This window comes from Giraffa tippelskirchi, chromosome 12 (assembly GCF_054371585.1).
Source record: "Giraffa tippelskirchi isolate mGirTip1 chromosome 12, T2T-mGirTip1v1.2.pri, whole genome shotgun sequence".
NCBI lineage: Eukaryota > Metazoa > Chordata > Mammalia > Artiodactyla > Giraffidae > Giraffa > Giraffa tippelskirchi.
In genome coordinates, this window is record NC_137286.1 from 102582297 (window position 1) to 102610031 (window position 27735).

The following is a 27735-nucleotide window of genomic DNA, read 5'->3' on the forward strand; positions in this document are numbered from 1 at the left end:
CTATTCCATGTGGATCTTCAGCATGGAGCCCAGGACGCACAGAAGTTCCCTGTGAGATGCTAGCTTAACCAAGATGGAGAGTCTCTGACATAATTGAGGTGGGATGTCAGTAAGCAAAAGCTAGTGCCAAACTTTAGGCTAAGATGGAATGTTTCCCTTTCACAAAATATGTTTTTCCCCTCTGTTTCTGCACTGGCAAAGCCTCAGTTGGGGTATACAAACCCACAGTGAGTCAAGATTTCCTGACCGAAGAAATGCAAGTCAAAACCACTGTGAGATATTTATCACCTCACACCTGTCAGAAAGGCTGTCATCAAAAGGCTAGAAATATAGGACACTGTAAAGCAATTATATGCCAATAAAAAATAAATAAAATCACACATAGAATAAAAAGACAAGAAAGAAAAAACGTTGGTGAGGTTGTTCAGAACCCCTTATGCACTGCTGGTGGGAATATACCTGGTACAGCCACTATGGAAAGCAGTATTGGGGTTCCTTAAAAAATTAAAAATATAACTACCCTATGATCTAGCAATTCCAGTTCTGTGTACTTGTCTAAAGAAGATAAAAACACTAACTCAAAAGATATGTGTAGCCACATGTTCACTACACATTATTTATAGTTGATTAAGACACAGAAATAACCTAAATGTCCATCGACAGATGAATGGATAAAGATAATGCAGTACACATACACAGTGGAATATTATTTGGTCTAAAAAAAAGAATGAAATCTTGCCATTTGTGACAACATGGACAGAGTTTAAGGGCATATGCTAGATGAAGTAAGTCAGAGAAAGACAAATACCATATAGTCTCACTTACATGTGAACAAATAAACAAAAACTCATAAATTGGAATTGTGTACCTTTTGATTCCTTTTATCCATTTGCCCACACCCTACCTCCTGCCTCTGGCAACCACCAATTTGTAAAATAAATAAATAGCCACTGGGATATCACGTACAGACAGCACTGTGATAATAGTTAATACTACTGAATTATATACTTAAAAGTTGCTAAGAGAATACATCTCAAAATTTCTCAGCTTAAGAAAAACAACTTTTTACCTGTGCATTTGATAGATGTTAACTAGACTTAATGTAGTGATGATTTTGCGATATATACAAATATTGAATTGTTATGTCATACACATGGAACTAGTATTTTGTCAATATACCTCAATTAAAAAAGAAGTTTCTCTAACCCAGTCAGGGTCTATAAAGCATCTTTTCTGCTCTTGTACATGTGTTCTTCACTCTTCTAAACTCCGTTAGCCTCAGAACTACCTGACACCTCGTGAACTAGGCAAATCTCAGTGCATCTCAAGCCTGGTGACTTTTTTCTCCTGAATTAGTGAACAATACACTAAAAAAATCCACTATTCTCAGGCACAGAGGTAGTGATGCTTTACAAAGTAAAGAAAACATATCAAATCACCCTTTGCTGAAATATCTACTCCTACATGCGTATCTTGATTCGGAGTAGTCTGTTAACACGGATGTCATCTGCTCACGTGCTACTGCTGTCTGTTTAGCTATATTCTTTGCATTTCAAAGCAACAGAGTAGATGGCATCATTGTCCCTGCAGGACTTCAAAATAATAAATAACATCTGAATTCTTCATTACGGAAAACTTTTTGACATACACTCATGTCAACATCACTCTTTGGCAGGCCCAAGTGGTTATCTCCATTTTAAAGATAAAAAAAACTGAGGCAATAAGATGATTAACTCAAAGTCACAGCATAATAGTAGCTTATGAGAAACTCAAACCAAAGTCTTCCTTTGCCAAGACCCAGGGCTCTGACAATTAAACCAATACAGAAATTTGTTAAGATGCTGATGGCTCGCACAGTAACATCCGCAATCACTTGTCAAGGACTCAGGAAGAGTTTTTCTAACCACTGCTGTAGCTGTAGGTAGTTTACACATCTTTTTCTTGAATACTAATGAACTGTAGTTTAAAACATTCCATGATGTGTAGCAATTGATGACAGAGCCATTTAATGAAATACTTAGAAAAGAGGAAATTATGTAAACTGGAAAGTTTAACTCAAGTGATACTACTATTTTTTAAACAGGAAATTGCCTCAGAATAGAAAGAAGTTAGTTGTCACAAAGTACTAGAAAATTCCAAGATGCCATTGACGGTGTTGAATCATTTTGTCTTTTCTTGACCCTATCAGGTGCTTGTACTGTGAACCACTGGATATTAAAGCACGAATTATGATCTTAATTTCAAAGGAACTTCTAGTCTGCTTTCTGTATCCTATCCACAAAATATATATGATAGAAAATAGAAAATGAAAAAGCTAGGTCAGGTTTCTGATTAGGCTGAAACCATGAAGTATCCACCTGCCTCCTTACAGAACGCCTGTGAAAAAGGATGGAGGTGGAGGAGCAAAATCTGGATGAGATAGTCTTCCCTGATTTCTTCCATGTGTGCTCTAAACAAATGCATTGTCTGATAATTCTGTAGTTATCCGTTCAGTTCAGTCCCACAGTCGTGTCTGACTCTTTGCAGCCCCATGGACTACAGCACGCCAGGCTTCTCTCTCCATCACCAGCTCCTGTAGCTTGCTCAAACTCATGTCCATCAAGTCGGTGATGCCATCCAACTATCTCATCCTCTATCATCCCCTTCTCCTCCTGCCTTCAGTCTTTCATCAGGGTCTTTTCCAGTGAGTTAGCTCTTCGCACCAGGTGGCCAAAGTATTGGAGTTTCAGCTTCAGCATCAGTCCTTCCAATGAATATTCAGGACTGATTTCCTTTAGGATTGACTGGTTTGATCTCCTTGCAGTCCAAGGGAGTGTAGTTATACCAAGGCTTTAAATAGAGACCCTGAGACACAGTTGGCTCTGGAGTCATCCAACCTGGGGGCAGGATTCATGGTTAAGCTCCGCTCTATCTATTATATATAACCAACTGCAAATCAGTTCACCTCTCTGAACCTGAGTTCTCCCCTCCAGAAAAAAACGGAGCTCCTAACATCTGACCTATCTCATCTGCCCATTATCAAAATGATTGTCATATGTGCCCTAATGCAATCCACCAGATACTGAACATATGCAATCAATACTATTGGGCTTCTCAGGTGGCTCAGTGGTAAGGAACCCACCTGCCATTGCAGGAGACCCTGGTTCGATCCCTGGGTCAGGAAGATCCCCGGAGGAGGAAATGGCCAAACATGACTTAGCAAGTAAACAACAACAACAAATGAAGACTGCTGCTGCTGCTAAGTTGCTCAGTCATGTCCAACTCTGTGCAACCCCATGGACTGTAGCCCGCCATGCTTCTCTGTCCATGGGATTCTCCAGGCAAGAATACTGGAGTGGGTTGCCATGCCCTCCTCTAGGGGATCTTCCCAACCCAGGGATTGAACCCGCGTGTCTTAAGTCTCCTGCATTGTCAGGTGGGTTCTTTACCACTAGCCCCACCTGGGAAGCCCAAATGAAGACTATTTGTTAAAATAGTTTGCATTGAAAAAACCTTTTATACTCCTTCTTAACAAAGTATACACACACACAACCCACACACATCCTATTAGTAACAGTAACACATTAGATTTTAAGGGAGTTATTAATTTCACATCTTACCTTTAGAAGAATTTCCTAATTTGGCTTTTAGCGTCCACTGATGTATCCTTGTGTGTCTGTGAAAAACATCAACCTTTCAGATGACAAATGGAAGTTTTGCTGTCTCAGAATTCTTTGCATAGTCTTTCCTTTACAATTAAAACTGCCTTTCTTTTCTGTACATTTTAAGAAAGCAAATGAAAGTCCCAGCTTAGAACACACCAATACTTTTCCCCACAGTCATGTAGTCAGCATGTCCAGTACCCCGCTTCAGCCATCAGTGAATGAGGTCCTATTCGAGCACCTGCCAGATTTCAAGGACTTGCTTTTTTCCCCTTTCTGTCGTGTTTTTTGTTTTGTTTAACCTAAGGAAGGGTGCACAAGACAATAAAATTCAGTTTCCTTATGGCCAAGTTTTGGCCCAGATTTATGAAAAGTGAGTCATCAATTGGAGTTGCTAATGGCACACGAGGAGCTTTGGTATTGTTTCCCCAGAGTTGCCAGACTGTTGGTTTGTAGAGTTGGAGCAGGAAGTAGAAGGAACTTGGTGTTAGGAAAAAACAGACAGGAAATGCGTTTTACAGCGTTGATTCTGTGAGGCTGGAGGATTGTGACAATTTAATGTCTTAGCAACATTTCCATTGAAATCATTTTGAGATTTCATTGAGAAATGTGTGTGCCGTAGGAGACACGTCCATGACGGAAGCCTGAATGCCTCATCTCAGAATCACGGTGTCGGCTCCGCCCCCTACACACTCCCTGGTTTTGTCTAATTCTCACGTTCTATTTTCCCATCACTTGGCTCAGATGTGCCACCCTAGGATAATTTTAGATTCTTCCCTGACCTTTACATATCTGCTTTTATTTCTCTCTGAAACACTTCAAAGGAAACTGTATTAGAAACATCCCGAGATTAAAATCACTGTTCCATATATAGATTTTTTTTTTTTTTAAAGCAAGTGCTGGAAATTAGACTGAATTACACATCATCCCATCCATTCTGTTCCGTGAGGTTCAAACGCATTGAAGTAGTGAATCACTAATGCTTGGCAGAAGGGAAGGAAGGAAGGAGTATGAATGAATTCCAAATTGACAGAGACTGACGATAATCTTCAGCAGTGTTCCTGGGTCACACAGAAGAATCCAGAGAATGGACTTTAAGAGCGTGTTTCTAATATCTTAATCCTGTGGTCCTCCAAGAGCAAATAGAGGCAAACTGTGGGTTCAGAACTCAAAAAGCTATGACAAATAGAAACTAATTCTAGAACAAAGGCAAGCAGACAGCCTTGAGAGTTTCTTTTGGTGTAACTTATGAAATACGATCATTTCAAATAGATGCTATGACTCAAATTCTTGAGTTTGAAATACTTCCTCTTTTCAACTACAAAGTTGATATTTGCTAATGTATAACTTAAAAATATACTCTAGAAAAATAGGCCCTCTAGAAATCAGATAATTTTGAATAAAGTTACTCTAACGTGATATAAGTTGCATCTTATTTTAAAATTTTCTTCTAAGGACTTCTCTGGTAGTCCAGTGGCTAAGACTCCACGCTGCCCATACAGGGGGCCCAGGTTTGATCCCTGGTCAGGGAAACTAGATCGCACATGTAACTAGATCCTTTGTAACTAAGATCCCATGTGCCACAACTAAGATCCAGTACAGCCAAATAAGTAAATATTTTTAAATGAATAAGTAAAATTTTATTATAATTTGTCCATTATCATTCATATTTTCAAACCATATAACACTTTATCTGTTGGAAAAATAGCTTGCAACTTGTATAAAATGCTAAAAGAAACTAGTATTTCTGTACCGAGTAGTACTGAGCTTGTAGGGACCCATATCTGCTCATTAAAGGAGGTATTTTCCAGGGGAAACCCAACTCAAAGAGTAGAAAGAACTCTACCACCAGATCTGTGCTGTGAAATTTAAAGAGTTTTAGGGCAAGAAGAGGTTTTGTGTAGATTAAGAGTTTAGGCCCTGGAGTCCGACAAACCTGGGCATAATCTCTGCTCAGGGTTGTCTTTGGTCCTATGTACTTTTGAGTAAATTGCTTAACCTCTGTAAGCTCAGTTGCCCCTTCTGTAGATCAGGTAATACACCCATGTCCTTGGGCTACAGGGAGGGTTAAATAAGGTAAATGCCTCCCACACTGTCTGGCACACAGCAAGGGCTACATAAAGCTACCCAGAAACAAAGAAATAATGTAAACTCCATCCATGTCATTTTCTAGATCAATTTTCATAGGCACTTGAGAGGTGAGTTCTGGGTCAGGCTTGACTGTGGATGAGGAGTCTGTTTTGGAAGAGGTCATTCAGGCAAAATGAGAGACTCGAATGCACCCCTTATCTACAGGGTTCCTAGTATGACCTGAATTCATTCATTTCCCTTCTATGGACTTTCCAGTTTAAAGCTCTGGTTGTATAGAAATTCTGAGATACTGGGAGTCTTGTAAAAGGGCCACAGCTATCCCCAGGTTCCCGCCCAGGCCTTGAACAGATCTTAAACATCTGAACTGACGTGCCCTGGCCATGAACCCCAGGTCCTCAGCTGGCCTGAGTTCAGAGAAATCAGAGTCATTTTACTAGAAACCCAAATGCAACTTTCAGATTCACGTAATCGCTGTTCATAATTTCAAAGGTTCCAGCTAAACTGCAGTGAGGTGTTCCCTTATTTATGGAACAGCAATACATCTGAGAGTCTAAACAAGGTTCTGTTCAGGCTCATTCAGATCAACACTGGAGCCCTAACTTCACCAGGAATGCCGTGCTCGAGCCGAGAGACAGACAGCGGAGGGGCTGTGAGGGCTCTGAGCCTGTTCTTCATCTGCCTCTGCCCCAAGCACGTGAGCGCGTCTCCTAAGAAGATTACGGCAATCAGACTCTTACTCAGTGATCTCTCTGGTCCTTCTACCTCTCATCTACAAGCTCCTCTTCCAGCTGCTTTTTCCTCTGTGATTCTGAAATGGTGGGTGCAATAACTGTAAAGAAATTGCTACCCAGAATTTTTTTATGTCCCACCTCTTAGAATGATAATCAAATAGAGAAAGAGACATTTGAGCTCTCATTCTCTCTCCACTGGTTATTTGCCTTCATGCGAGTGTTTCTCTGAAAGAGAGAATAGTATGATATATATACTTGATCTTCAAGTAGGGACATTCTTCCCTATTACCTTCAAGTAGTCCTTCAAATTAAGAATAAGGGTCATATTCTTATCCCCCTCTGTCTCCCTTACAACATCTGGGCAGTGCCTTAAATAATCAGTATTGGGAAGATCCCCTGGAGGGAGGGCATGGCAACCCACTCCAGTATTCTCGCCTGCAGAATCCCATGGACAGAGGAGCCTGGCAGACTGCAGTCTATAGGGTCACAAAGAGTTGGACACGGCTGAGCGACTTAACACGTACACACACATCTGCTAAACTGAATGAACATGCCACACATTGCAAACATTTGCATTTCCCAGAATCTCAACAGTGCACAGAGGATACATGAGTAGATGTAATTAAACAGATCCAACAAACAGATCATGAAATCATCATGAAATATTGACTGTACCACAGTGACAATTACAAGGAATTTGGAGCAATAGAGTTGCTGGCTAAAAAAACTAGGAGTATAGTTTTTAGTCTTCCTGACCTGTAGATTAAAGACAGTCATACTCTAATTTATTGGAAGGAATAAGAGAACACGGGTAAAGTGCCTACCATGTGACTGAGCAACTTGGAAAATTGTTAGGACCCTTTGTAGACTTTGTGTTATCATCTTAGAAAGCCCAGTGTCAATTCACTTTGCTGTACAGCAGAAACTAACACAACATTGTAAGGCAATTATACTGAAATAATATATTTTTTTAATTATTAGAAAAAAGAAAGTCTACTGTCACAGTTCAGCCTTTATATCCCTTTAGCCTGTGAGTGACTGGATCATTTTACTCCAGCCAGGACACCCCATTAGTCTGAAAGCACCAGCTCTGTCTACAACGTCAGAGCCTCTGACCAGACCTTTATGCCCTAGAAGATAGGCTGCAGTGATCAGTAAGCAACTGGATCAAACTTTTTTCTAATTTTAAATATGAAAAACTTACTAGCTGTTTCATTGTTTCGTGTATAGTATGCATTACTTTTTTGCAAGGTTGGGTTAAATTTATAAATTCTCAACATTGCATTTCATACTACTAATTTTTATCCTGAAGACAGCAGTGCAAATCCTTAAGCCATATAAGTTGGTGTTTCACTACTTTTTTTTTTTTTTGAGACATGACTTTTTGTGACATCAGTTTGGAAAGTGCTTTCAAGTTCACCCATTTTTGACTCATGTTTCTTTAGGGGCACACTCGCCAAACAGCAACACTAAAATCTAGTGAAATGATATTGTGGTATGGCATTCATAACTTATATTCATTTTCTAGAATAGGAATGGACAGACTGAGAAATTAAGTATTGGGTTGGCCAAAAATTTTATTCGGGTTTTCCATACCATCAGGAAAAACCCAAATGATCTTTCTGGCCAACCCAATAATTTACAAACATATGCAAGGGTCTTAGGAAGCGTCCACTCTTCCTCCTGGGGTGTCAGGGCTGCAACACCATGTTCCAGAAAAGCAATGGTTCAGCCAGACTTTCTCCTCTGTCCTTGCTCACTTAACACGCCAGTGTGAGGAGGGCTCCTGTTAGCAAGCCGTGTTTGTGATCACAAGTCATCCAAACAAAAGAGAAGGGCCAGGCTCCCCTCTGGCCAGCGTGGCGCTGACCACCTCATAGGGTAGGACGTGCCGTGCCGCATCTGGGCTTCAGGTCTGTAATTGTTACGCCAGCAGCGCGAGGTAAATAAGCCTGAAGCCCTCATACGAGTCGGATGTCATAGGCCCCGGTCTCCCGAGGACCTGTTTTCCTGTTGTTTTTCCACCCTTTCTGGGCTGCAGAGATCCTGGTAACCAGCACGCGTGCAGTCCCATCTGTGTCGAGGCCACGGGGTGGCCGAATCACGTCCCCCTCAGAAGCATCTCGGGGGTGTCCAAGGGTTCTCTGTCCTGTCACTGAAACTGCCTCTCCTTTTGCAGACGGCTAGCACCTTGGTTGTGGCTGACGCTAGAAAGTCTGGAATCTACACTTGCATGGCTGCCAATAAAGTCGGGACTGTGGAAAGAAACATGAGATTTTACATCACAGGTAAGACACACCCCGCACTCAGGAAGACAGCCCGGTGACCTCAGTCTCTCTTCTAACCTTGTCTGCTTTTAATGCACTTGAGTGATTTTTATTTAAAAAAAAAAAAGTTCCGTAGAATTGTTCAACTCTTGAGTACCTTCATCCTTGCTCTCAGGAATCGTCTTCTACAGCATCGTTGGGTCTCTTAAAGAGTTACTTCCCTGAATTCTCTTTTAGAGCTATTTGTGGACATCTTCCCAGGCTGGGATCTTGACTTTTTTTTTTTTTAATGTGGACCTTTTTTTTTTTAAGTCTTTATTGAGTTTGTTACAATATTGCTTCTGCTGTTTTACATTTTGGGTTTTTGGCTGTGAGGCATATGGGATCTTAGTTCTCTGACCGGGGATCAAACCCTCACCCCCTGTACTGAAAGTGCAGAGTCTTAACCACTGGATTCCCAGGGAAGTCCCTTGTCATGTTCATTTCTGAACACCCCACAGTCCCTAGCACAGGGCCTGGCACACAGTCGTGGTGCAGGAAAAGTCAAGGAAACCGTTTACGCTATGTGCGATGACATTTTTGTCACCCAAGAGGCAAATTGTTTCACAGCTTTTTTTAAACTGAAATGTCATTGATTTACAATATTGTGTTAATTTTGGCTATACAGCAGATATTTCACAACCGAATTTCAACTTTTTGAGAAATGAGGCTCTCCTAAAGACATCTGAAACCGAGCTTGGCTGGGGGTTATTTGTGTGCTATTTTTCAGTAGCATTTCAGAATTTTTAACCTGAAATATGATGGCGTCTGCAAATCTTAAAACTTCCAAGGCACACAAGTGGCGCTCCCTGTGTCCCAGCATGGTACAGGAAGGAAGTCAGCAGCTCAAAGTATAAAACAATCGCCTGGCTCCACGCTCCCCCAATTTTCTGAGGAAACCTGGGCAGTTGGCCAGTTCCCTGGAAACTTCGTGCTGCCCGGGGCAGGCTGTCACCATTACCTAGAGTTCTTCCGAAAGAAATAGGTAGGTAGGTAGGTAGGTCAGATTTCATGAGAAGTACATGCTACCAGAGCACAGGGAGCCGTCGGGCAAGTCAGCTGACAGAGCGGTGCCCTGGGAGACATCCCTTGGTGAGTTCCCACAGTCTGTCAGAGCCAGAAGAGGCCCTCGGGGCTATTCGATGTGATAATCCCGCGTTTTCTAGATGAGCCAGTGGGATTTAGAGAGGTGGAGAGGCACCCAGCAGAGCCTCTGAAAACTAAGCCAGTCCCTATCCGGTCAGTATTGGAGGAGTGGAGACAGAATCATCTTTGCATTCATTCCAAGTAGGGAAAGGCGTTAATTTAGAGGATTCAGATAGCTGTTTTGCACACACTGATTCTCAAGGCAATCTCAGATGATCTGAACTAATGAAGCTCAAAGGTTTGTACTGTCCTTTTTATTTCGGGAGAAACAAGCTAACCCTTCTGGAGGAGGAAACAGCAACCCATTCCAGGATTCTTGCCTGGAAAATTCCATAGACAAGAGGAGCCTGGTGGGCTACAGTCCATGGGGTCGCAAAGAGTCAGACACGACTGGTTAGGGTGAGCACAAGCTAACCCTAACCATCCAAGTCCACAGCCACTATCTGTGTCATTTAGAGTCCAAAAGATTGACCCATTCCTTTTCTGTGCTGAATATTCAATACGTTTGTTCAAGTATAATGAGCAGTAGCTATTAAGCTATTAAACAGTACAGGTCAGCTCTGTGTTGAGCACTCCAAGGGACAGCAAGGAGGCCCTGTCTTGTTAGGAAGACAGGCTGAATACCACAGACACAAAGAAGAAATGTTATCTATATTCTAGTATCAAAAGGAATGAGCAGGGCTTCCCTGGTGGCGCAGTGGTCAAGAATTCACCCACCAACGCAGGGGACACAGGTTTGATCTCTGATCTGGGAAGATTCCACGTGTCACCACGGGGCAAGTAAGCCCATGCACCACAACCTCAGAACCGCGCTCTAGAGCACGGGGGCCGCAACTGCTGAAACCCACGTGCCCTAGAGCCTGTGTTCCACAAGAGAAGCCACCGCAACGAGAAGGCGCCACAACGAGGTTGCAACACAGCTAGAAAGCAGCCCCCACACTTCTGAAACTAGAGAAAAGTCTGAACAGCAGCGAAGACCCAGCACAGCCAAAAATAAAGAAATTAAATTTTTTTTAATAATAGATGAATGAGCAGAATTAATATGACTGATGAATTTACCAATGCTAAGTCAATGCCACTAACAGAAATATAAAAGCCACATGAGTGATTTAACATTTTTTAGTAACTATTTTTTAAAGTAAAAAGAAAAAAGTGCATTTTATTAAACCCGACAGATCCCAAATCTATCATTTCAACATGTCTTCAGTATTTTTAAAAATATTACACTGCTTTGGTTTTTAAAATTGGAATTGAAATAAAATTGAATGAAATTCAATCCGGTCCCATTGGCCACATTTTCAAGGCTCGGAAGTCACAGGTGATCTTGTATTGTACACTGTTGCTCTAAGCCCCTGAGAAGGAAGCAAGACTTGGGGTGATCCTGGACCCAAGGGGGCATCCTGAGGGGCCTAGAATTTGAATCGGTTGAAAGAAGAGAACATTCTGGCCTTGGCATCTTCAGAATCAAGGCAAGAGGACCAACAGAGAGGCCCACAAACTATACATCTAACTACTTTCAAGTTCTAAATCATGCGAATAAGCTGGTAGATATGTTTTAGCCTCTGGTGGACAAATATACTTTCATGATGAGCTGAAAGTCAGGTGCAAATTGTGAATTCTGGGGCTGCTGGTGGGGCATGTGGTAGTGCTGGAGGCACAGGAGGAGCCCACACCTGGCCAGCCAGCATCACTTGGCTCTGTCCCCACCACAAGGGGCTGTGGACCCTGGGGATGGTCTCCCCAGCCATACCTCCAAACTCTGTTTCCCCTCCCCCAGACAATCTCCCTGAGCCCCCCAAGTGTGCAGACCACCCAGCATTTTGACCTCAAGATGGGGAGGAGGCTTGAGACCATCTGGAAGCAGCCTTGGGATCATCTTCCAGGGAATTCCAGGACCCTGCTTGGCCCCTCCATTGTGGGGAGGAGTACAGCCAGAACAGAGAGCCGCCTGCCTGGGTCCAGAGGCAGTTCTGGGAGAGGATGCCCTGACCAAGGGGAGCCCCTCTCATTCCCTCATTGATCAGCGTCCCCAGCGAAGGTTCATCCATGCTCAACATCCAGCCCACACATCCCACTGTGTTCTCCATGGCTCCAGCTTACATCTGCTCCCAGCACTGCTGCTGAAAGGACTCCAGCTGACTGAGCGGACCCCCTGCTGAACCCAGACAGAACTCACCCTTCACCTTCTCCCTACCACGTGATCCACTTTATAACCATGGAGCACTTGAAACCTTTTCTAGATCCCAAGGCTCATCCATGGAAAGGAGCAATGGGGATTCTATTCCAATATACCTGACTCGAAGCTCACGACGTCTTTCCTCTAGAAGTTTAAGAGCTTTCATCTTAAAACTGAGCACAAATTCATTCTGATCAAGTCCCCGTTGCCTGGCATATCATTCTCCTAAATTCTTTGCTCCAAGTTTTGAAAAATTATAGTTTTGACTGGTAATCGGACATTACTGATGTTCATTATTTCTAAAACAATTCTCTTTTTCTTACTCAAATCTCTGTCATGAGGTTTAGTCTCACTAGGTGGTTTAGTCGCTAAGTCGTGTCCGACTCTTGCGATCCCATGGTCTGTAGCCTGCCAGGCTCCTCTGTCCATGGGATTTTCCAGGCAAGAATACTGGAGTGGGTTGCCATTTCCTTCTCCAGGGGATCTTCCCAACCCAGGGATCAAACCCCGGTCTCCTGCATTGCAGGCAGATTCTTTACCGGCTGAGCTATGAGGAAAGCCTAGAGATGAGACTAAATACTCTTAGGAATGTTGCACCTTCCGTGACTATTTCCTGAAAAATGAGTGCATATTTGTTCAGTGTTTATATTTGACCTAGTGTAGCTCATGCTTTAAAAGAGCTGTCTAAAATTTAACCACTTGAAATTAAAAGACCTAGATCTGGATCTTTACTGATCCTCATTTCAATCAAGGTTGGCCCCTACTTAAAATACAACAACAACAGAGTTGCCTTCCAAACTGATGAAAACTGGTTCACTGTGGCCATTAACATCCTCCATGGCTTCTTCTCCACACTTTTGCCATTCACTAGAGGGATGAGATGGGGGAGGGGTTGGTGGGGAGGTCCAAGAGGGAGGGGATATACATATACATATAGCTGATTCACTTTGTTGTACAGCAGAAACACAATATTGCAAAGCAACCATGCCCCAGTTAAAAATAAAAGTAAAATCAGAACCTTTCGGCACTCTAAACAAAAAATAAAAAACACCATAGTATCTAATTAAAACAAGCAAAATTTTCTAGTCACCACTCATTATCTAAAGAATGCTATTTCTGTTCTCCAGTAGAAGTCAAGTCTTCTTTATTGCCACCTGCCAAAGGAGAAGACACCTTTCATCCTTTTAACTTCTATCCTTGTCTCTTGTCATGAACTTCATTCATTCATTTGATCCAATCAAGTCAAAATGGCCAGCCCCAAGTGTGCACCTTTGTAAATACAGTCCTCTTATCATCTAACCCTGGGTAGAATGTCTGTTCCGAGCAAGGGTGAGTCCTCTCCACGCCATCTCCTAAGACACCATGGATGTGATCATGTGTCAGATGCACGAGTGTGAGTTGGTTCTGCTGCTGACTGGACTGATTCCACTGCAGATCCTTAAGTGTGGGAAGATTGCTTGTTTTCACTTTGAGAGTCAGAAGGCAGACCTGCTTTCTTAGGTCTGTTTTTGTACTCAGGCTGAAAAAAAAACTGACATGAATTAAGGGGAGAAATCCCTCTGGATTCATTAACTAGTTTAGGACATCTTATTTACCATCTCCCATGAGTCAAAAAAGAACAGCAGAGGGGCTGTCCTGAGAAATAGATCATTTCTAAGTGCTGTCTGACAACATAAACCAAACCAGCCTCTCAACAGGGTCCCTCGCCTGAGAAACAGACCTGAAAACTGCCTTGGTGCTTTTCTCTTCCTCTGTGTGTGTTTTTGCTGTTTTGCTGGCACTCAGCATGACTGTGGGTGTGTTAGCAATTACTGAGGCTCAAACAGGAACAGCCCGGCCTTATCTCCCTGGCTTCCCAATGTCACTAAATGCATTTTATTTTGAGATTCCTGGTGGTGCTTGGCAAAGATAAACAAAATCTTCCATCAGGAAACCTGTGAGCTATTTCCACAGGAAGTTTCAAATCACTAAAGTAAATAGAAACTCTCAACATGATCTGAATGGTGTTACTTCGGCCCTCTTGGGTCCTAAACACAAGGATGAGACTTGGTAAATGGACGCCCGCCGTCTTTTGAGAAATGAGTGGATCGCAACCAGGGCATGAGATTTCTGTCCTGGTATGTGTGTAAAAGTTGATGGCTGATGGTTTACTCCTCATGCTGGGAAAGTGTCCCAAATATAAAAAGATGCTGAATTCGAGGGGCTATTTCTGACACCTTATTGTTATGTTAAAAAAAAAAAAAAAAAAAAAAGGACTGTCAGCTGCTTCTGCCTCTTCTGGCAAATTCTTAGGTTTTTTTATTTTAAAAGCAGACAAACCCGTGGTGCCTCGCTCTCCCTTCATTGACGGCTTCATAAACCATTGCTACCCCCACCCTGGCTCCCAGGTTTCAGATGAATACTTTGGCATTTCTTCAGTCGTGACACTTTATAATAAAGCCAAAGCCCAGAAAAATCAGAAAAACAAGCAAAGTGAGATTTAGGAAAGAGTTGATATGATATCTAATTTTGGACTATTGTCCCCTTAAGGTTTAAAGGTTTCTTTATAGCTTTGTGTGCAAAGGATAATAATAATAATAGCATAACATAACGCTTTTCATCTTCAAAGTTCTTTGTGAAATGTTGGCGACAATTCTTTGCTCGAGAGCAGATATGCCGCTAGTCACAAGCGATGGAAAGGTTTTGAGAGCAGGCCAGTTCAGGGCCAGGAACCAATGATTTTCTAAAGTTGTCTGGTGAGATGGTCCAAAAGGAGATGAAGGAACTGTCAGTGTAGAAGCCAAATGATGGTCCAGGTTAAGAAAGCTGAGGAGGGAAGCTGTGAGGTGGGGCTAGAGGGGACAAGAGGATGGAAATGAAGGTTCGCTGGGAATCGACATTGGAGAAAATGCCTTTTAATGATGTAGTCCCTCTAGGAAACTGTGTAATGTTGTTTTCTTTTTTTAAGTGGATATATTGTATGTATATTTGGTTCAAGAATTTTTCTTTTGGTTTTTTTTTGACCACACCTTGGCATGTAGGATCTTAGCTCTCCTACTAGGGATCCAGCCCATTTCCCCTGCGGTGGAAGTACTGAGTCTTAACTACTGGACCACCAGTGTGTGTGTTAATTGCTCAGTCGTGTCTGACTCTTTGCGACCCCATGGGCTGAAGCTCGTGAGGTTCCTCTGTCCATGGGATTCTCCAGGCAAGAACACTGGAGTGGGTTGCCATTCCCTTCTCCAGGGGATCTTCCCATCGCGGGGATCGAACACGCGTCTCCTTGCATTGCAGGCAGTCTGAGCCACTGGGGAAGCCAAAGAAGTCCCTTAATATGTTTTTGAGAGCAAATCTGATTTAGAAACCATCTGCCCCCCACTCTGTGCACTCTGGCAACTTTCCCAAATTAGTTGTCCGTATTTTCAGAACTCTTGCTCTTATATGTTAAGTAGAAATGAAGTGATGACCAAAGTGAAGTGAAAGTCGCTCAGTCATGTCCGACTCTGCCACCCCATGGAATATACAGTCCATGCAATTCTCCAGGCCAGAATACTGGAGTGGGTAGCCTTTCCCTTCTCCAGGGGATCTTCCCAACGCAGGGATCGAATCCAGGTCTCCCACATTGCAGGCAGATTCGTTACCAGCTGAGCCATCAGGGAAGGCCAAGAACCAGAGCGGGTAGCCTATCTCTTCTCCAGCGGATCTTCCCGACCCAGGAATCGAACCAGGGTCTCCTGCATTGCAGGCGGATTCTTTACCAACTGAGCTATCAGGGAAGCCCCTAAGTTAAGTAGAACAATCACCATAAATGGGTACCTGAGCAGGATGGCTGGCTCCCCTCGGCCACAGCAAAGAGCAGAGGAGTGACGGGCCAGCAGCTGGGGAAGGGTGCTGTCAGTCCAAAGTGTAGGATTAAAGTGTTGAATGAAGTCTCCTAACTCCAGCCTGGAACTTCCTGTCTCCTTCACAACTTAGTTAAGTAAATTTGCCTATCAAAGCACCTGTGGTTTCTTTTCTAGCACAAACTTCTCTTAGATCCCTTCACTATCTGGCCCACTTGCCCGGAGTTCTGTACATGACAGAGCAATGGGTTATCATCCCAAGTTATAAAAAAGCATTCCACCGAGCAATGTTTGGTAAATAAACATACCCTCCTAAGAACATCCTATTTTGCATTTCCTGCCTCACTTTGATGGAGCAAATTGAGTCAGTTTCTACCTGCCACATCTGATCAGTTTCCTTAAAAAAAAAAAAAAAAAGATAAATGTCACCCTTGTAATGCTGGTGCTGAGACCATTTGTGCAGGGACAATTCTTAAGATCCTCGACTATCTTGTGATGAGATACGGTCTCAGGTTGAGACACTGATTTTCTGATGAACTCAAGTCCTTTGTTTTTATTTTCCAGACGTGCCCCATGGATTTCAGGTGAGCTTGGACAAGATGCCTGTGGAAGGAGAGGACCTGAAGCTGTCTTGCACGGTGAGCAAATTCTTATACAGAGACGTCACCTGGATTTTGCTGCGGACAGTGAACAACCGGACCATGCAACACAGCATCAGCAAGCAAAAGACAGCTGTCACGAAAGAGCACTCTGTGACGCTCCACCTCGTCATCAAGAACGCCTCCCTGGAAGACTCGGGCACCTATGCCTGCCGAGCTAGGAACATGTACACAGGGGAAGAAATCCTCCAGAAGAAAGAAGTGATCATTAGAGGTGAGCACTGCAACAAAAAGGCTGTTTTCTCTCGTATCTCCAAATTTAAAAGCAGAAGGAATGATTGTACCACACAAATTAATGTAAAACATTAAAGGACTCATTACCAAGTAACAGTTGTCTCATATCATCTTGATTTGTTGTCACTGTTGCTCATTTTCCGGCTCAGAGGAGAAGCTCCTCCCAAAATGAGTTTGGCGATGATAGGAGTAACAATGAGCCCGCCTGGGGCCCCCAGCTCGGGGCGCCCTGTTTGGGCCAAAGGGGTCCGCTCTCTGGGGCCGACCCAGTGCACGTTTGGATTTGGAGGTTCTGTTGTGTTTTGCTCTTTGCTGTCTTCTCCCGCCTGATAAACGACAACTGGGGACTGACCCTTTCCTTCCGCTTTAATGCCCACCCCGTTTTATGATCATGTTTTCAAGCTGCCAACCTGAATAATTTAAACAGATGCTGTGTCTACCAAAGATGGACATGGATTGGCTCACTGGCCAGCCCAGAACGAGGGGCACTTGAACTGGAGACTCTGTCGGACCTCTGCCGGATTTTATTTCCTGCTGTTGCCTCTGCTCTTTGATTTGTAAATAGCACCTGGATGATAGCAAGTTATAATGCTTATTTATTTGAAGATGCTTTGTTTTTTTTATATGTTAAGCACATTAATTTTAAACTGGAGCATCTAAGATGGGCCCCAGAGGTGCAAGGTGTTGGGATAATTCAGAGGTCTTAAAGCTTTATCAGAGTGTGAAGTACAAACGTCCACTCAGACCAAGCCCAGTTCTCTCCTGCAATCCCAGTAGCTAGTCAGCTAGTCCAGTGGGCTCCCTCCTCTCTGCCCCTGAGTGGACCACATAGCCATTGACAGCACCTGAACAAAAAGTGGATCACACCTTCGTTTTCAATATTCTTGTCTGTGGTTAAAGAACTTTACCCTGTTCGATGGATGCCATTCAACGGTGTACCATAATCAATTTATCAAGGAAATAAAGGCTATTGTGACCAGAGGTTTAATGCATTTTCCTAAACGTCAATCTCAAATTTGTTCATCAAAAAAAAAAAAGTCCACTTCCCTCATATGCAAATGTTAATAGGATATTTTTCCCCCTGGGGATTAATGGCAAAACTACAGAAGCAGGACTTGAGTCATTTAAAAATGTGTCACATTTTCCAATCCAGAGAGATTTGTAATCTCTTATTTTCAGCTTGCATTTGAGGGGAAAGTGACTTTTTCACCAATTTCATATGCATTGTTCTGTTGTTTTCATTTATGATTGATCATTGCCTGTGACTTGCCTGAACTACTGGAAAGCAAATTCTAATGACCAAAATAGCCAAGGCTGAGCACAGCAGTGGCTGGACTGGGTAGTAAGTAGGAGGTGACAACGTGACAGCTCCTGAGGCTTGGGAACTCACTAGACTGTTTCCTCCTTTAGGTAGCAGGCTCTGTCCCACGGCTAAACTTGTCTTTCACGTGGGAATTGCTTTTGTCAGATGTGAAGGAGTAAACAATAGCTTTTCCCCAGATTGCCACTTTTATGGAGCCCCAAATGCTTTGAAAACAATTAGCAACCTGGAAGTTGTCAGCCCAAAGGAAAGAATAATCAATTGTATCTGGCAATTTTACCTATGGCTCTTTAGCCTGGCGAATTGTTCATTATAAGTCAGTGTGTTCCTCCAGGAAACAATGCCTTAGTGCCATAGGGCTTGGGGGAGGGGGGCACTCAGTTATTTTTAATAAAGCTGAAAAAGCAAGTGAAAAACCATGGTGAATTAGACATGCAGAACCGATCATTTCCGGGGTAGGAGAAGGACATAGTATTTTACAAAGGATGATTTCAAGAATCCCTTAGAGTAATGAATCCTTCCAGAGAGTTTCAAAAAGAAAAAATATGATTGGGTGGGTTTTGACTTTTGTCCATTTGTCTTCTGGGTGTGGCATAAGGGTTGGGGAGGAGAACAAAAAGGAACAAGGAGCCTGCTATGGAGAATGACTGAGATGGAGTAGAGGGTGTGAGGCTGGTTCCTCAGGCCCCTTTCCAGATGGAGAAGAGAAACCACTTATTTGTGGGACCTGGCAGATCTCTGGGGCACAGATGCTGAAAAGGAAAAGGACCTGGTGGGGTGCTATCTTTGCCTACTGATAACCAGCAGAAATATTCTGTTCACCCTGGTTTTCTCCATTTGAAGGGATCTTCTCCCCTTCGTTAAATTTTGGAAAGCAGCTATTTCCATCAGATAACTCAGGTTTAAAAATATGGGTGCAATGTACCTTTTCTCTATTTGAAAATGCTGAAATAGATGACTATAAAGGGGGAATTGATTTAAAAAAAATGATTCCTTGGTTGATTTAGGCCATTTAGAAACTTGCCAAAAATGAGACTTTGCACCTAGGAGAACTTTTTTTTTTTTCAAACATGGGTACAAAGGAAAAAATCCTCATACTGTATGTTTCAGACATGTTGCTATGAAGTCTGTGTTTAACTGAGAGTCCTCTGTTCATTCTCCAGTCTTTGTGCTCCTTCTCATCTGATGTTCGTGTAGTAGTACAGAGAGGGCTTTCAGGAGTGTGCGTGACGTTTATGTTAAAATGTTCTGTTTCATATAAGCATTGTTTTCAAACACACCTGTCAGGGAAGCCAAGTCCTATCTGTGCTGTTGATGGTTCCAGTTTGTAGCCATGAAAATAATCTGGGTGTGACGGGCCGTGTATTCAGGCTTCCTTTTTATAAGACCTATGGGTAATGATGGATTATTTTTTCATATTTAGTGCCTGGGAAATAGTAAATGTGCAAGAGGAAGCCACTACAAGTATAACCCAGTGAATTGGGTCTGTTCTGGGTTTTAAATGAGATGTGTCACACTTGGCTGTAAAAGATGTGAAATAGTAATATGATGCTGTTCTTTATTATCTTGTCATGTTTCACTAATATGTCTGGGGTCTTGACTGTGTAAAACATCAAAATTGTAATGATCGAGCATGTAAAAGTTATCAAAGTGGAAGAGTTTGATATATGGCTGTGTTTTCCGTTAAGAAAAGCTACTTGACAGAGTGGACGGAATGTAAACCCAGAAATATTAAAATGGGTCTGCACGACAGACTAGGGGAACTACACTAAAACAGGTCAAAGGATGGTTGCTGTTATGCATTTCACTCTATTTGAAGAGTCGATACATTAGCACTCCTTCAGTTCTTTTTGCCTTCAGATTTCATTTTGTCTAAAATGAGAAAAGACTAATGATAAGCTATGGAAATCCAAACTGAATGAGAAATCTGTTTCTTCTAACAGACAGCCACCCTGCCATGTCATGCTATGTCAACATGTTATCAGAGTCATATAGTAACATACTTTTTAACCTGAGATTTCTCAACTGCTCTAATGAATGCTCATACAGAGAGTCTCCCTGCAGGAATAAAAACAGAAAGGAGTGGGGACTCAGGAGAGTCCTGCAGGGACATGGAATCAAAGCCATTTGTTGCAAGGTGTCATCTATTAGAGCATTGTGGGTCAGGAAGATCCGCTGGAGAAGGGATAGGCTACCCACTCCAGTATACTTGGGCTTCTCTGGTGGCTCAGATGGTAAGGAATCCGCTTACAATGCGGGAGACCTTCAATCCCTGGGTCGGCAAGATCCGCTGGAGGGCGGCATGGCAACCCACTCCAGTATTCTAGCCTGGAGAATTCTGTGGACAGAGGAGCCTGGTGGGCTACAGTCCATGGGGTCGCAGAGTCGAACACAACTGAGCGACTAAGCGCGCACATACAAGCTGCTTTCACAGTGTTAGTTCAGTGAGAGGAGGACATCAGAAATGGGCAGAGTCAGCTCAGAAACCAGTCACACAGAATGTGTGAGTGATGCCAGAACTCTTTTGATTTATCTTCCCAGATGGGCAACAAGTGGTAGGGAGGATGGTTTGAGAGAGTGGGAAAGATTATAGGAGCCAATTTTATCCTTCTATCTTGGAAGCTTGACTTACCAATCCAGCACCTGTCCAACTAGAATGTATACGCATCAGCAGGACTGACTCCATTAAAATAGAGACGCTGTGCTCACGGGGCCTTGGGGTACTGCTGTTTCTGTGTGGGATTTTAGTGTCATAATGTATTGCCTCCTAATGTATTAAATTCATTTTGTTGTACTATATTGGTTGGCATTTTATTAAAATAAATTGTATTGTATCATATTTGTATGTTTTAAGAGAAAGTAATATAAAATACAATATTTGTGCTATTATATAGTACAAAAACTACACATCTGTGCCTCTGTCTCTTGAATTAATCCTTTGGTCGTTTGCATTGGGGAAGGGATTGGAGGAAGGGAACACTCCTAATAAAAAGTTTTCAAAGTTCAAGAAATTCTCCTGTTTGGTCTGCTGCCTTACAGTTTAGGTTACTGACTGCTGAGAGACACAAGCATGCCCTCCCATGTTAGTAAGATGCAAAAATGCAAAGTTCAATTAGCTCATCACTATCATGTGAATAAAACACAAAAATGCAAAATTCAGTTAGCTCATCACTGTAACTCCCTGCATATATGTAAAAATTCACTACCAGCCATATCCAAAATCATGTCCGTTTCCTTTTTAGTTCCTAAAATATCATGCAAAAATCTGTAAATTTTAGAAAAAAAGCTTCTCTCAAAGAAAGGAAGGAAACTAGCTGGCCAGGCAAAAACCTTGATATTGAAATCTAAAAATACAGAACTGAGTTCTTGATTTTCCTCTGTGTTCTAACAGATTTCAGTTTATTGCAGTAACTTAAGAGGAAGCGGTAGGCTAACCACAGAGGGAAAAATGGAGGGAACAAAATATGAATGAACACTTCCAGTTGAGTTTTGCTGTTTTTCTATTTTCAAAGTGTCGCTATGCATATATAATGAAAGAATGAGACCTACGAGTAATAACTATTGCCTTTCTTTATCCACTAGATCAGGAAGCACCCTACCTCCTGCGAAACCTCAGTGACCGCACAGTAGCCATCAGCAGTTCCACGACTCTAGACTGTCATGCTAATGGCGTCCCAGAGCCTCAGATAACCTGGTTTAAAAACAACCACAAAATACAGCAAGAACCCGGTAAGACTTTTTTCCTTGAGTTTCCTCTTTCTCCTTAGCCTCTTAAAATCCCTATGACTTTCTTCCAGTATGTCTAGAACTGCTGATAGAACTGCAAAAATCATGAGCTCTGATTCATGGTTAAGCCACTTCCAGGGAAGGATACTGAAGTCAGTTCTTACATAGACCATATTACTAAACCCGTAGAAAGCCTTCCAGAGTCTGCTTTAAATCAGGCGTTCAGGGGATTTCCTGGTGGTCGAGTGGTTAGGACTCAGCTTTCACTGCCTGGGGGCCTGGGTTTGATCCCTGGTCAGGGAACTAAGATCCCCCAAGTTGTCAAAAACAATAAAAAATCGTGCATTCAGAAAATGGTAAGAGCCACTCAGAAAATGTTTCAGTTCATCTGGACAACAGGGAAAAGGAGGAGTTAGTTCCTCCAGTTTGAGGTAGAGCAGAGCTTTGAATGCCTGGCGTAGTTGAAGTTCAGAGTAGATTTATAATCTCCTTAGTTCACTGATACCGATTTCAATGATTTGGTTTAAAAAATATTTAAAATTATATTTTGGGATACTGATTAAAAAAAACATTTAAACTGATGGTCATGTGTTGATCTTCTTTCAACAACAAAAATACTAGACTTAAATCCACAAATATAAACATTATCTGTTGTATGTCTCGTGATTCCCTAGTTAAATAAGATATGTAAAGATTTTTTTATGTGGACCATTTTTTTTTTAAGTCTTTATTGAATTTGTTACAATATTCCGTTTCTTTTTTTTATGTTTTGGGTTTTTGGCCACGAGTCATGTGCGATCTTCGCTTCCCAGCTAGGGCTCGAACCAATACCCTGGCATTGGAAGTACAGAGTCTTAACCACTGGACTGCCAGGGAAGTCCCTTAAATAAAATTAAAATGAACTTATTTATAATTTTGACTAGTAATTACATTTATAGTAAAGATAAACTTGCCATTTATTTGCAACATCCCAACAACCTAATTCTGGAGAAGGCAATGGCACCCTACTCCAATATTCTTGCCTGGAAAATCCCATGGACGGAGGAGCCTGGTAGGTGTCAGTCCATGGGGTCACGAAGAGTTGGACACGACTGAGCGACTTCACTTTCGCTTTTCACTTTCATGTATTGGAGAAGGAAATGGCAACCCACTCCAGTGTTCTTACCTGGAGAATCCCAGGGACGGAGGAGCCTGGTAGGCTGCCGTCTCTGGGGTTGCACAGAGTCGGACACGACTGAAACGACTTAGCGGCAGCAGCAGCAGCAGCAACAACCTAATTCAAATATCGGCAATGTGGAGTCCTCCTTCCATGTGAATCCTCAAAATGAAATCTGTTTGTGTTTGATGCACAGAAAAAGGTTCTAGTAGAATGTCTCCGATTTTAATATATCTACAAATATCTTATAGAGGCCGGACACCAAGCAGGTCCAAAACTGATCACGTCACATGATTCTTCTGCTGTTGTACAGACATCATATATCCATCATCCACACCAAAGGTGGTCCCCCTTCTTCCCCCTCTTCCTCTGATCCATCAGGCTGAGCAGGTTGTACAAAATATGAACTGTTCCTGCCTCCCTCTTGTCAGTCTCCTGGTTCAGGTGCTCACTATCTACTCCTTGGACATCTGCAGGCGTCTCCTAACTGGTCTCCCTACTTCTCTTCTCTCTTTGCATCTTTTTGCCACCTAGTTGCCTAAAATGTCACATCTCTGTTCCAAGTCCTCCACTGGCTCTCCATCGCAAGACTGAGTTCAAGCATCTGACAAGGAAGGCCCTCCACAGTGGTCCCTGCCTGCTCCAGCTGTATGCTCCCCTGCCTTGAACTCTACATTCTAGCAATTGCCACGCTCTTATAGATCACGGCATGTGTTACGCTGCTTCAAACCCTATGCTTTTTTGCTCCTGTGTCCCCTCTGCCTGGCGTGTCTTCATGGAAGACTGACCCATCCCTTCAGATGCAGATTGGGTGTTTTCCCTCCAGAAAGCCTTACCCAACCCCTGCAAAGAGAAGACAGGTCCTCCAAGAGTCTTTATTATCCAGGAGTATTTCTGTTCTCTTACTGAGCCATTTTCTAGTCATCAGTTCATATGAGTCTATATTATCTACGCATATTGCTACTGTCCTCTTCCTGTACTGTATCATGCTGTTTTCCTCTATGTTTATCATCATATCATGCCCTCATCCTGAAGACAGTGTCTTTCATGTTGTTTGTATCTTGTCTTTTTGTCCTCCAAACCTGTTGGAATGGTTGGCAATCTATAAATGTTCCATGAATGAATGAATGGAGTGGTTTTCGACAAATCTCATTCTATCCTTAGCAAGCTCACTTGGTAGCACAAATGCCTAGACTTTGGGTGGTGTAGAGAGAGGCTTTATCATAGAATTTTTAAAGCTAAAGGGACTTTTGGACTGTCTTGAGTTCCATTTGGAGAATAGAAAATGTAGGTGCAAAGAGGCAAAGTGACACGCTACTGAGAAGGATAGTTTCACATATACAGTACCATGTGTAAAATTAGATTAACCAGTGGGAATTTGCTGTATGACCCAGAGAGCTCAAATCTGGTGCTCTGTGACAAGCTGGAGGGGTGGGACAGGCTGGAAGGTGGGAGGGAAGTTTAAGAGGGAGGGGACATACATATACCTTTGACTGATACATGTTGATGTAGGGCAGAAACCAACACAATATTGTAAAGCACTTATCCTCCAATTAAAAAGAAATTAAAAAAAAAAGAAAAAGGATGATTTCAGAAAAAATTCATCCCTTGCAGTATTCTAACAAAATAAAAGGATGAATGAATATGTGAATAAGCAAGCAACTTGGGAAGCAATGTCTGTATAGGCTCTCCTTAGAGATTCGGAGTTCACATTAGTATTTTATTAAGGACCCAAAGAAGTGCTATCCTGAAGAAATCAGGTAGGATTGTGGTTTCAAGTTCTGTGTTCCCCAAAGTGACCCGATCACAAAATGTATTTCATATTTTATGAAATGTTATTATGAGATGTTGGATGATTCTTTGAAAGTAGTGAATTTGACTTAAATTCAGTTTTCATATTTTGGATGTGGATTAAAGAATTAGAGATGAACCAATTTGAAAGCCCACAACCATTCTGGGATTAGAGGAGAGACAAGAAGTTATTACAAACAGAAAATATAAGAGGGTTTGAACTTCCTGGGTCAGAGAATTTGGGAAACTCACTTATCCTTACTCCCTGAGCCTCTGTTTCCTTACTTATAAAATTGAGATAATACCAACCACATAGGAATATAGTATGGTTTAAATGAGTTAATATAAATTGATCCACAGTCATGGCTTAGTCATGGCTTAGTCATGGCTTACCACCTTCCCACACACCTCATTTATATAGAAATTGGCCCATGAGTTGTCAGAATTTGTTGAATGGTATCGGAGGGTTAATTAATATCATCTCAAAAGTCAAATGACTAACAAAAATATATTCCTCACAACCGTTTCTGATCTTCCAAGGGCCAAAAGAAGAATGTCTATCAGTATAAAGAGTCTTATATAAATTATATGAAATTTTTCCTAAATATCATTCTAATATGCTATTGGGGTGGTGGGTTAGTTGCTCAGTCGTGTCTGACCCTTTGCGACTCCGTGGACTATAGCCTGCCAGGCTCCTCTGTCCATGGGATTCTCCAGGCAAGAATACTGGAGTGGGTTGCTATGCCCTCCTCCAGGGGATCTTCCCAACCCAGGGACTGAACCTGTGTTTCCTGCATTATAGATGGTCTCCTGCATTGCAGGCAAATGCTTTGCTGCAGAGCCACCAGGGAAGCCCAATATACTATTATCAGCATTTATTGAGTTCAGCTACACTACGTTGTTGATTTTCTCTCTCTTTTCTCTTTATTCATGCTTTAAAACTACTATAGCTTTTTGGAGAGGAATTTCTTAACTTTTATGGGGATAATCTCTTGCTTACATGTATCTGGTGTTTGTAAAGTTTCATATGTAAGATTCTCATTTGAGGCAGCAAATTCAACAGCCAGTGCAACACTCTCTATGACTGTGACCCTTTTGTTCATGTGGATAGAAAAGTGAAGATCACTGATAACCAGAGTGAACATCCTTGACTCACTGTTTGTTCCAAAGCTGATATCGAAAAACATCAAGATCACAGGCTGAAAAAGACTTGAGAACTAGTCCATCATATCCTAAGCCTTTGAAAGCTCAACTGAGTTTTAGTAACCTGAGAATAAACTGTACTTCTGTTAAACACTTGAGATGCCTCCTTTTATACCAAGCCTGGCAACTCAAAAAGAACTCATATACCGAGAGCATTTCAGTGACTTTGGATCACTGACAGGATCCAGCCCATTATCACTGTTTTTTGTTAAATGACAACTTACTGGATTCCAAGAACAACAGAGTTAAGGCTCTAGATAAGTGGGGATGAAATAGCTGGTGAGAGAAATTAGGGGAGGAAAACTTCTTCCCTAAACATGCAGCCCAGGGAAGTGCTTTTTCAGGGGACAGGAGGCCCTCTCCCTGGGGTACCCACAGGGCAGGCTTCCTACTGCCAGCTGCACAACCCAGCACAACTGCAGGCTTGGCGGAGCCACGACGTTATAAGCCCAGCCTGCTAACTTGCATCTACCCCCACGGCCCCCTGACGGCCTACCCTGGCTCCCTCGCCTAGAGGACTCCCCCAGCCTCTGGCCACCGGGGCCCCCCTTTCACATCCTATGTCACACATCATGCTGCTTTCTCTCTGATGTCCGAGTTTATTCACAACCCATGCCACGTCGTAGAGTGCGTCACTCAGCTGTTCTCTGGTTTCATGTGTGACTGTTAAAACCTTTGAAGATATGCTATCTTTATAGGCCTTCCTTATCAAAAATAATAATAAAAATGTACTGAGCGCTCACCAGATACCCAAGGAGCTGTTAAGAGTTTACGAAAGGCTCATTTACCCTCCACGGCTGTCTACCGGCATCTGAGACAGGTGCTGTTATCAGCCGCCTTTCCAGATCTGTTTTGACTTGACACCCTCTTGTTAGGCGCCCGGTTGCTCGTTGAAGCCTGTTACTAATATTGCTTTGTTTATTCCTCCTACTAGTTCCATGGGGTTTGCTAAATTATCATGCCGGTTTGACGAGCTGAGGGATGAGGAAGCAGACACATGGGAGAAATGACTAGCTGGGAGGGTTAGTGGGTAGCAGATCGAGTTTTAAACCAGAAGAGCAGCTCTGACACCCAGACCCTGGATACAGATATACCATGTGGAGCTAAACGCTAGTTCCCATCACTCAGAAGAGAATAGATAGACACTAGTTTTAAATGACCTTGTGGGCCTAAATCAGCATGAAAAGAAGAAAGATTTTCTCATTTCCAACTCTTAAAGTTTAAGCTTCCTAAAAACCTCACTGAATTTTTTAAATTTATTTTTAATGTAAAGCATATAAAACCATTTAAAGCATTTTTTTAAAAGTGGACATGCCATATATAAAATTAATAATTCTTTTGAACCCAAATCCAGTTACTTTTAAATCTCAAAAGGTCCAAAATTCATTCTGTATCAGCCTTACAGTCTTTTTGCTCACGTAATAAACATCATTAAGGCACTGTTTTGTGTCTGGTGCTGTGCTAAGCTCTGTGAATACAGCGCTGAACAAGAAAATGAAAATCTGAATAAGCACATATCTAATATAATAGTGTGTGCGTTTGAGTGAATACAACTTCTTCAAGCAGCAACTGTGTGTGTCCTAACTCACTATCATAGGTCAATAGGCACCAGAGTTAATGAGTCTAAAAACTGGAATAAGGTAAACTATTAAATGAAATAAGTAGAAAATGTGGCTCCATCACAGGATTAAAAGATCTTTGATATGATAAATAACTGAAAAAAATACATCCTT

At 42.3% G+C, this 27735-nt stretch overlaps 1 protein-coding gene across 7 annotated transcripts in view; it reads left to right on the forward strand.

The window, feature by feature from the left end:
• FLT1 (fms related receptor tyrosine kinase 1) overlaps nt 1-27735 on the forward strand; it is a 197680-nt gene that overhangs the window by 98126 nt on the left and 71819 nt on the right. For 6 of the 7 annotated variants that reach the window (XR_014071093.1, XR_014071092.1, XM_081549343.1 and 3 more), the window contains 3 exons: nt 8643-8751; nt 16477-16785; nt 21709-21855. Coding sequence is in view for 5 of the 7 variants with exons in the window: in XM_081549343.1 (XP_081405469.1) it covers nt 8643-8751; nt 16477-16785; nt 21709-21855 (565 nt within the window). In the remaining 2 variants the exon portion in view is untranslated. Of the gene's footprint in view, nt 1-8642; nt 8752-16476; nt 16786-21708; nt 21856-25910; nt 26094-27735 lie in introns of those variants that run through there. The other variant, XM_081549348.1, reaches the window with a different exon arrangement.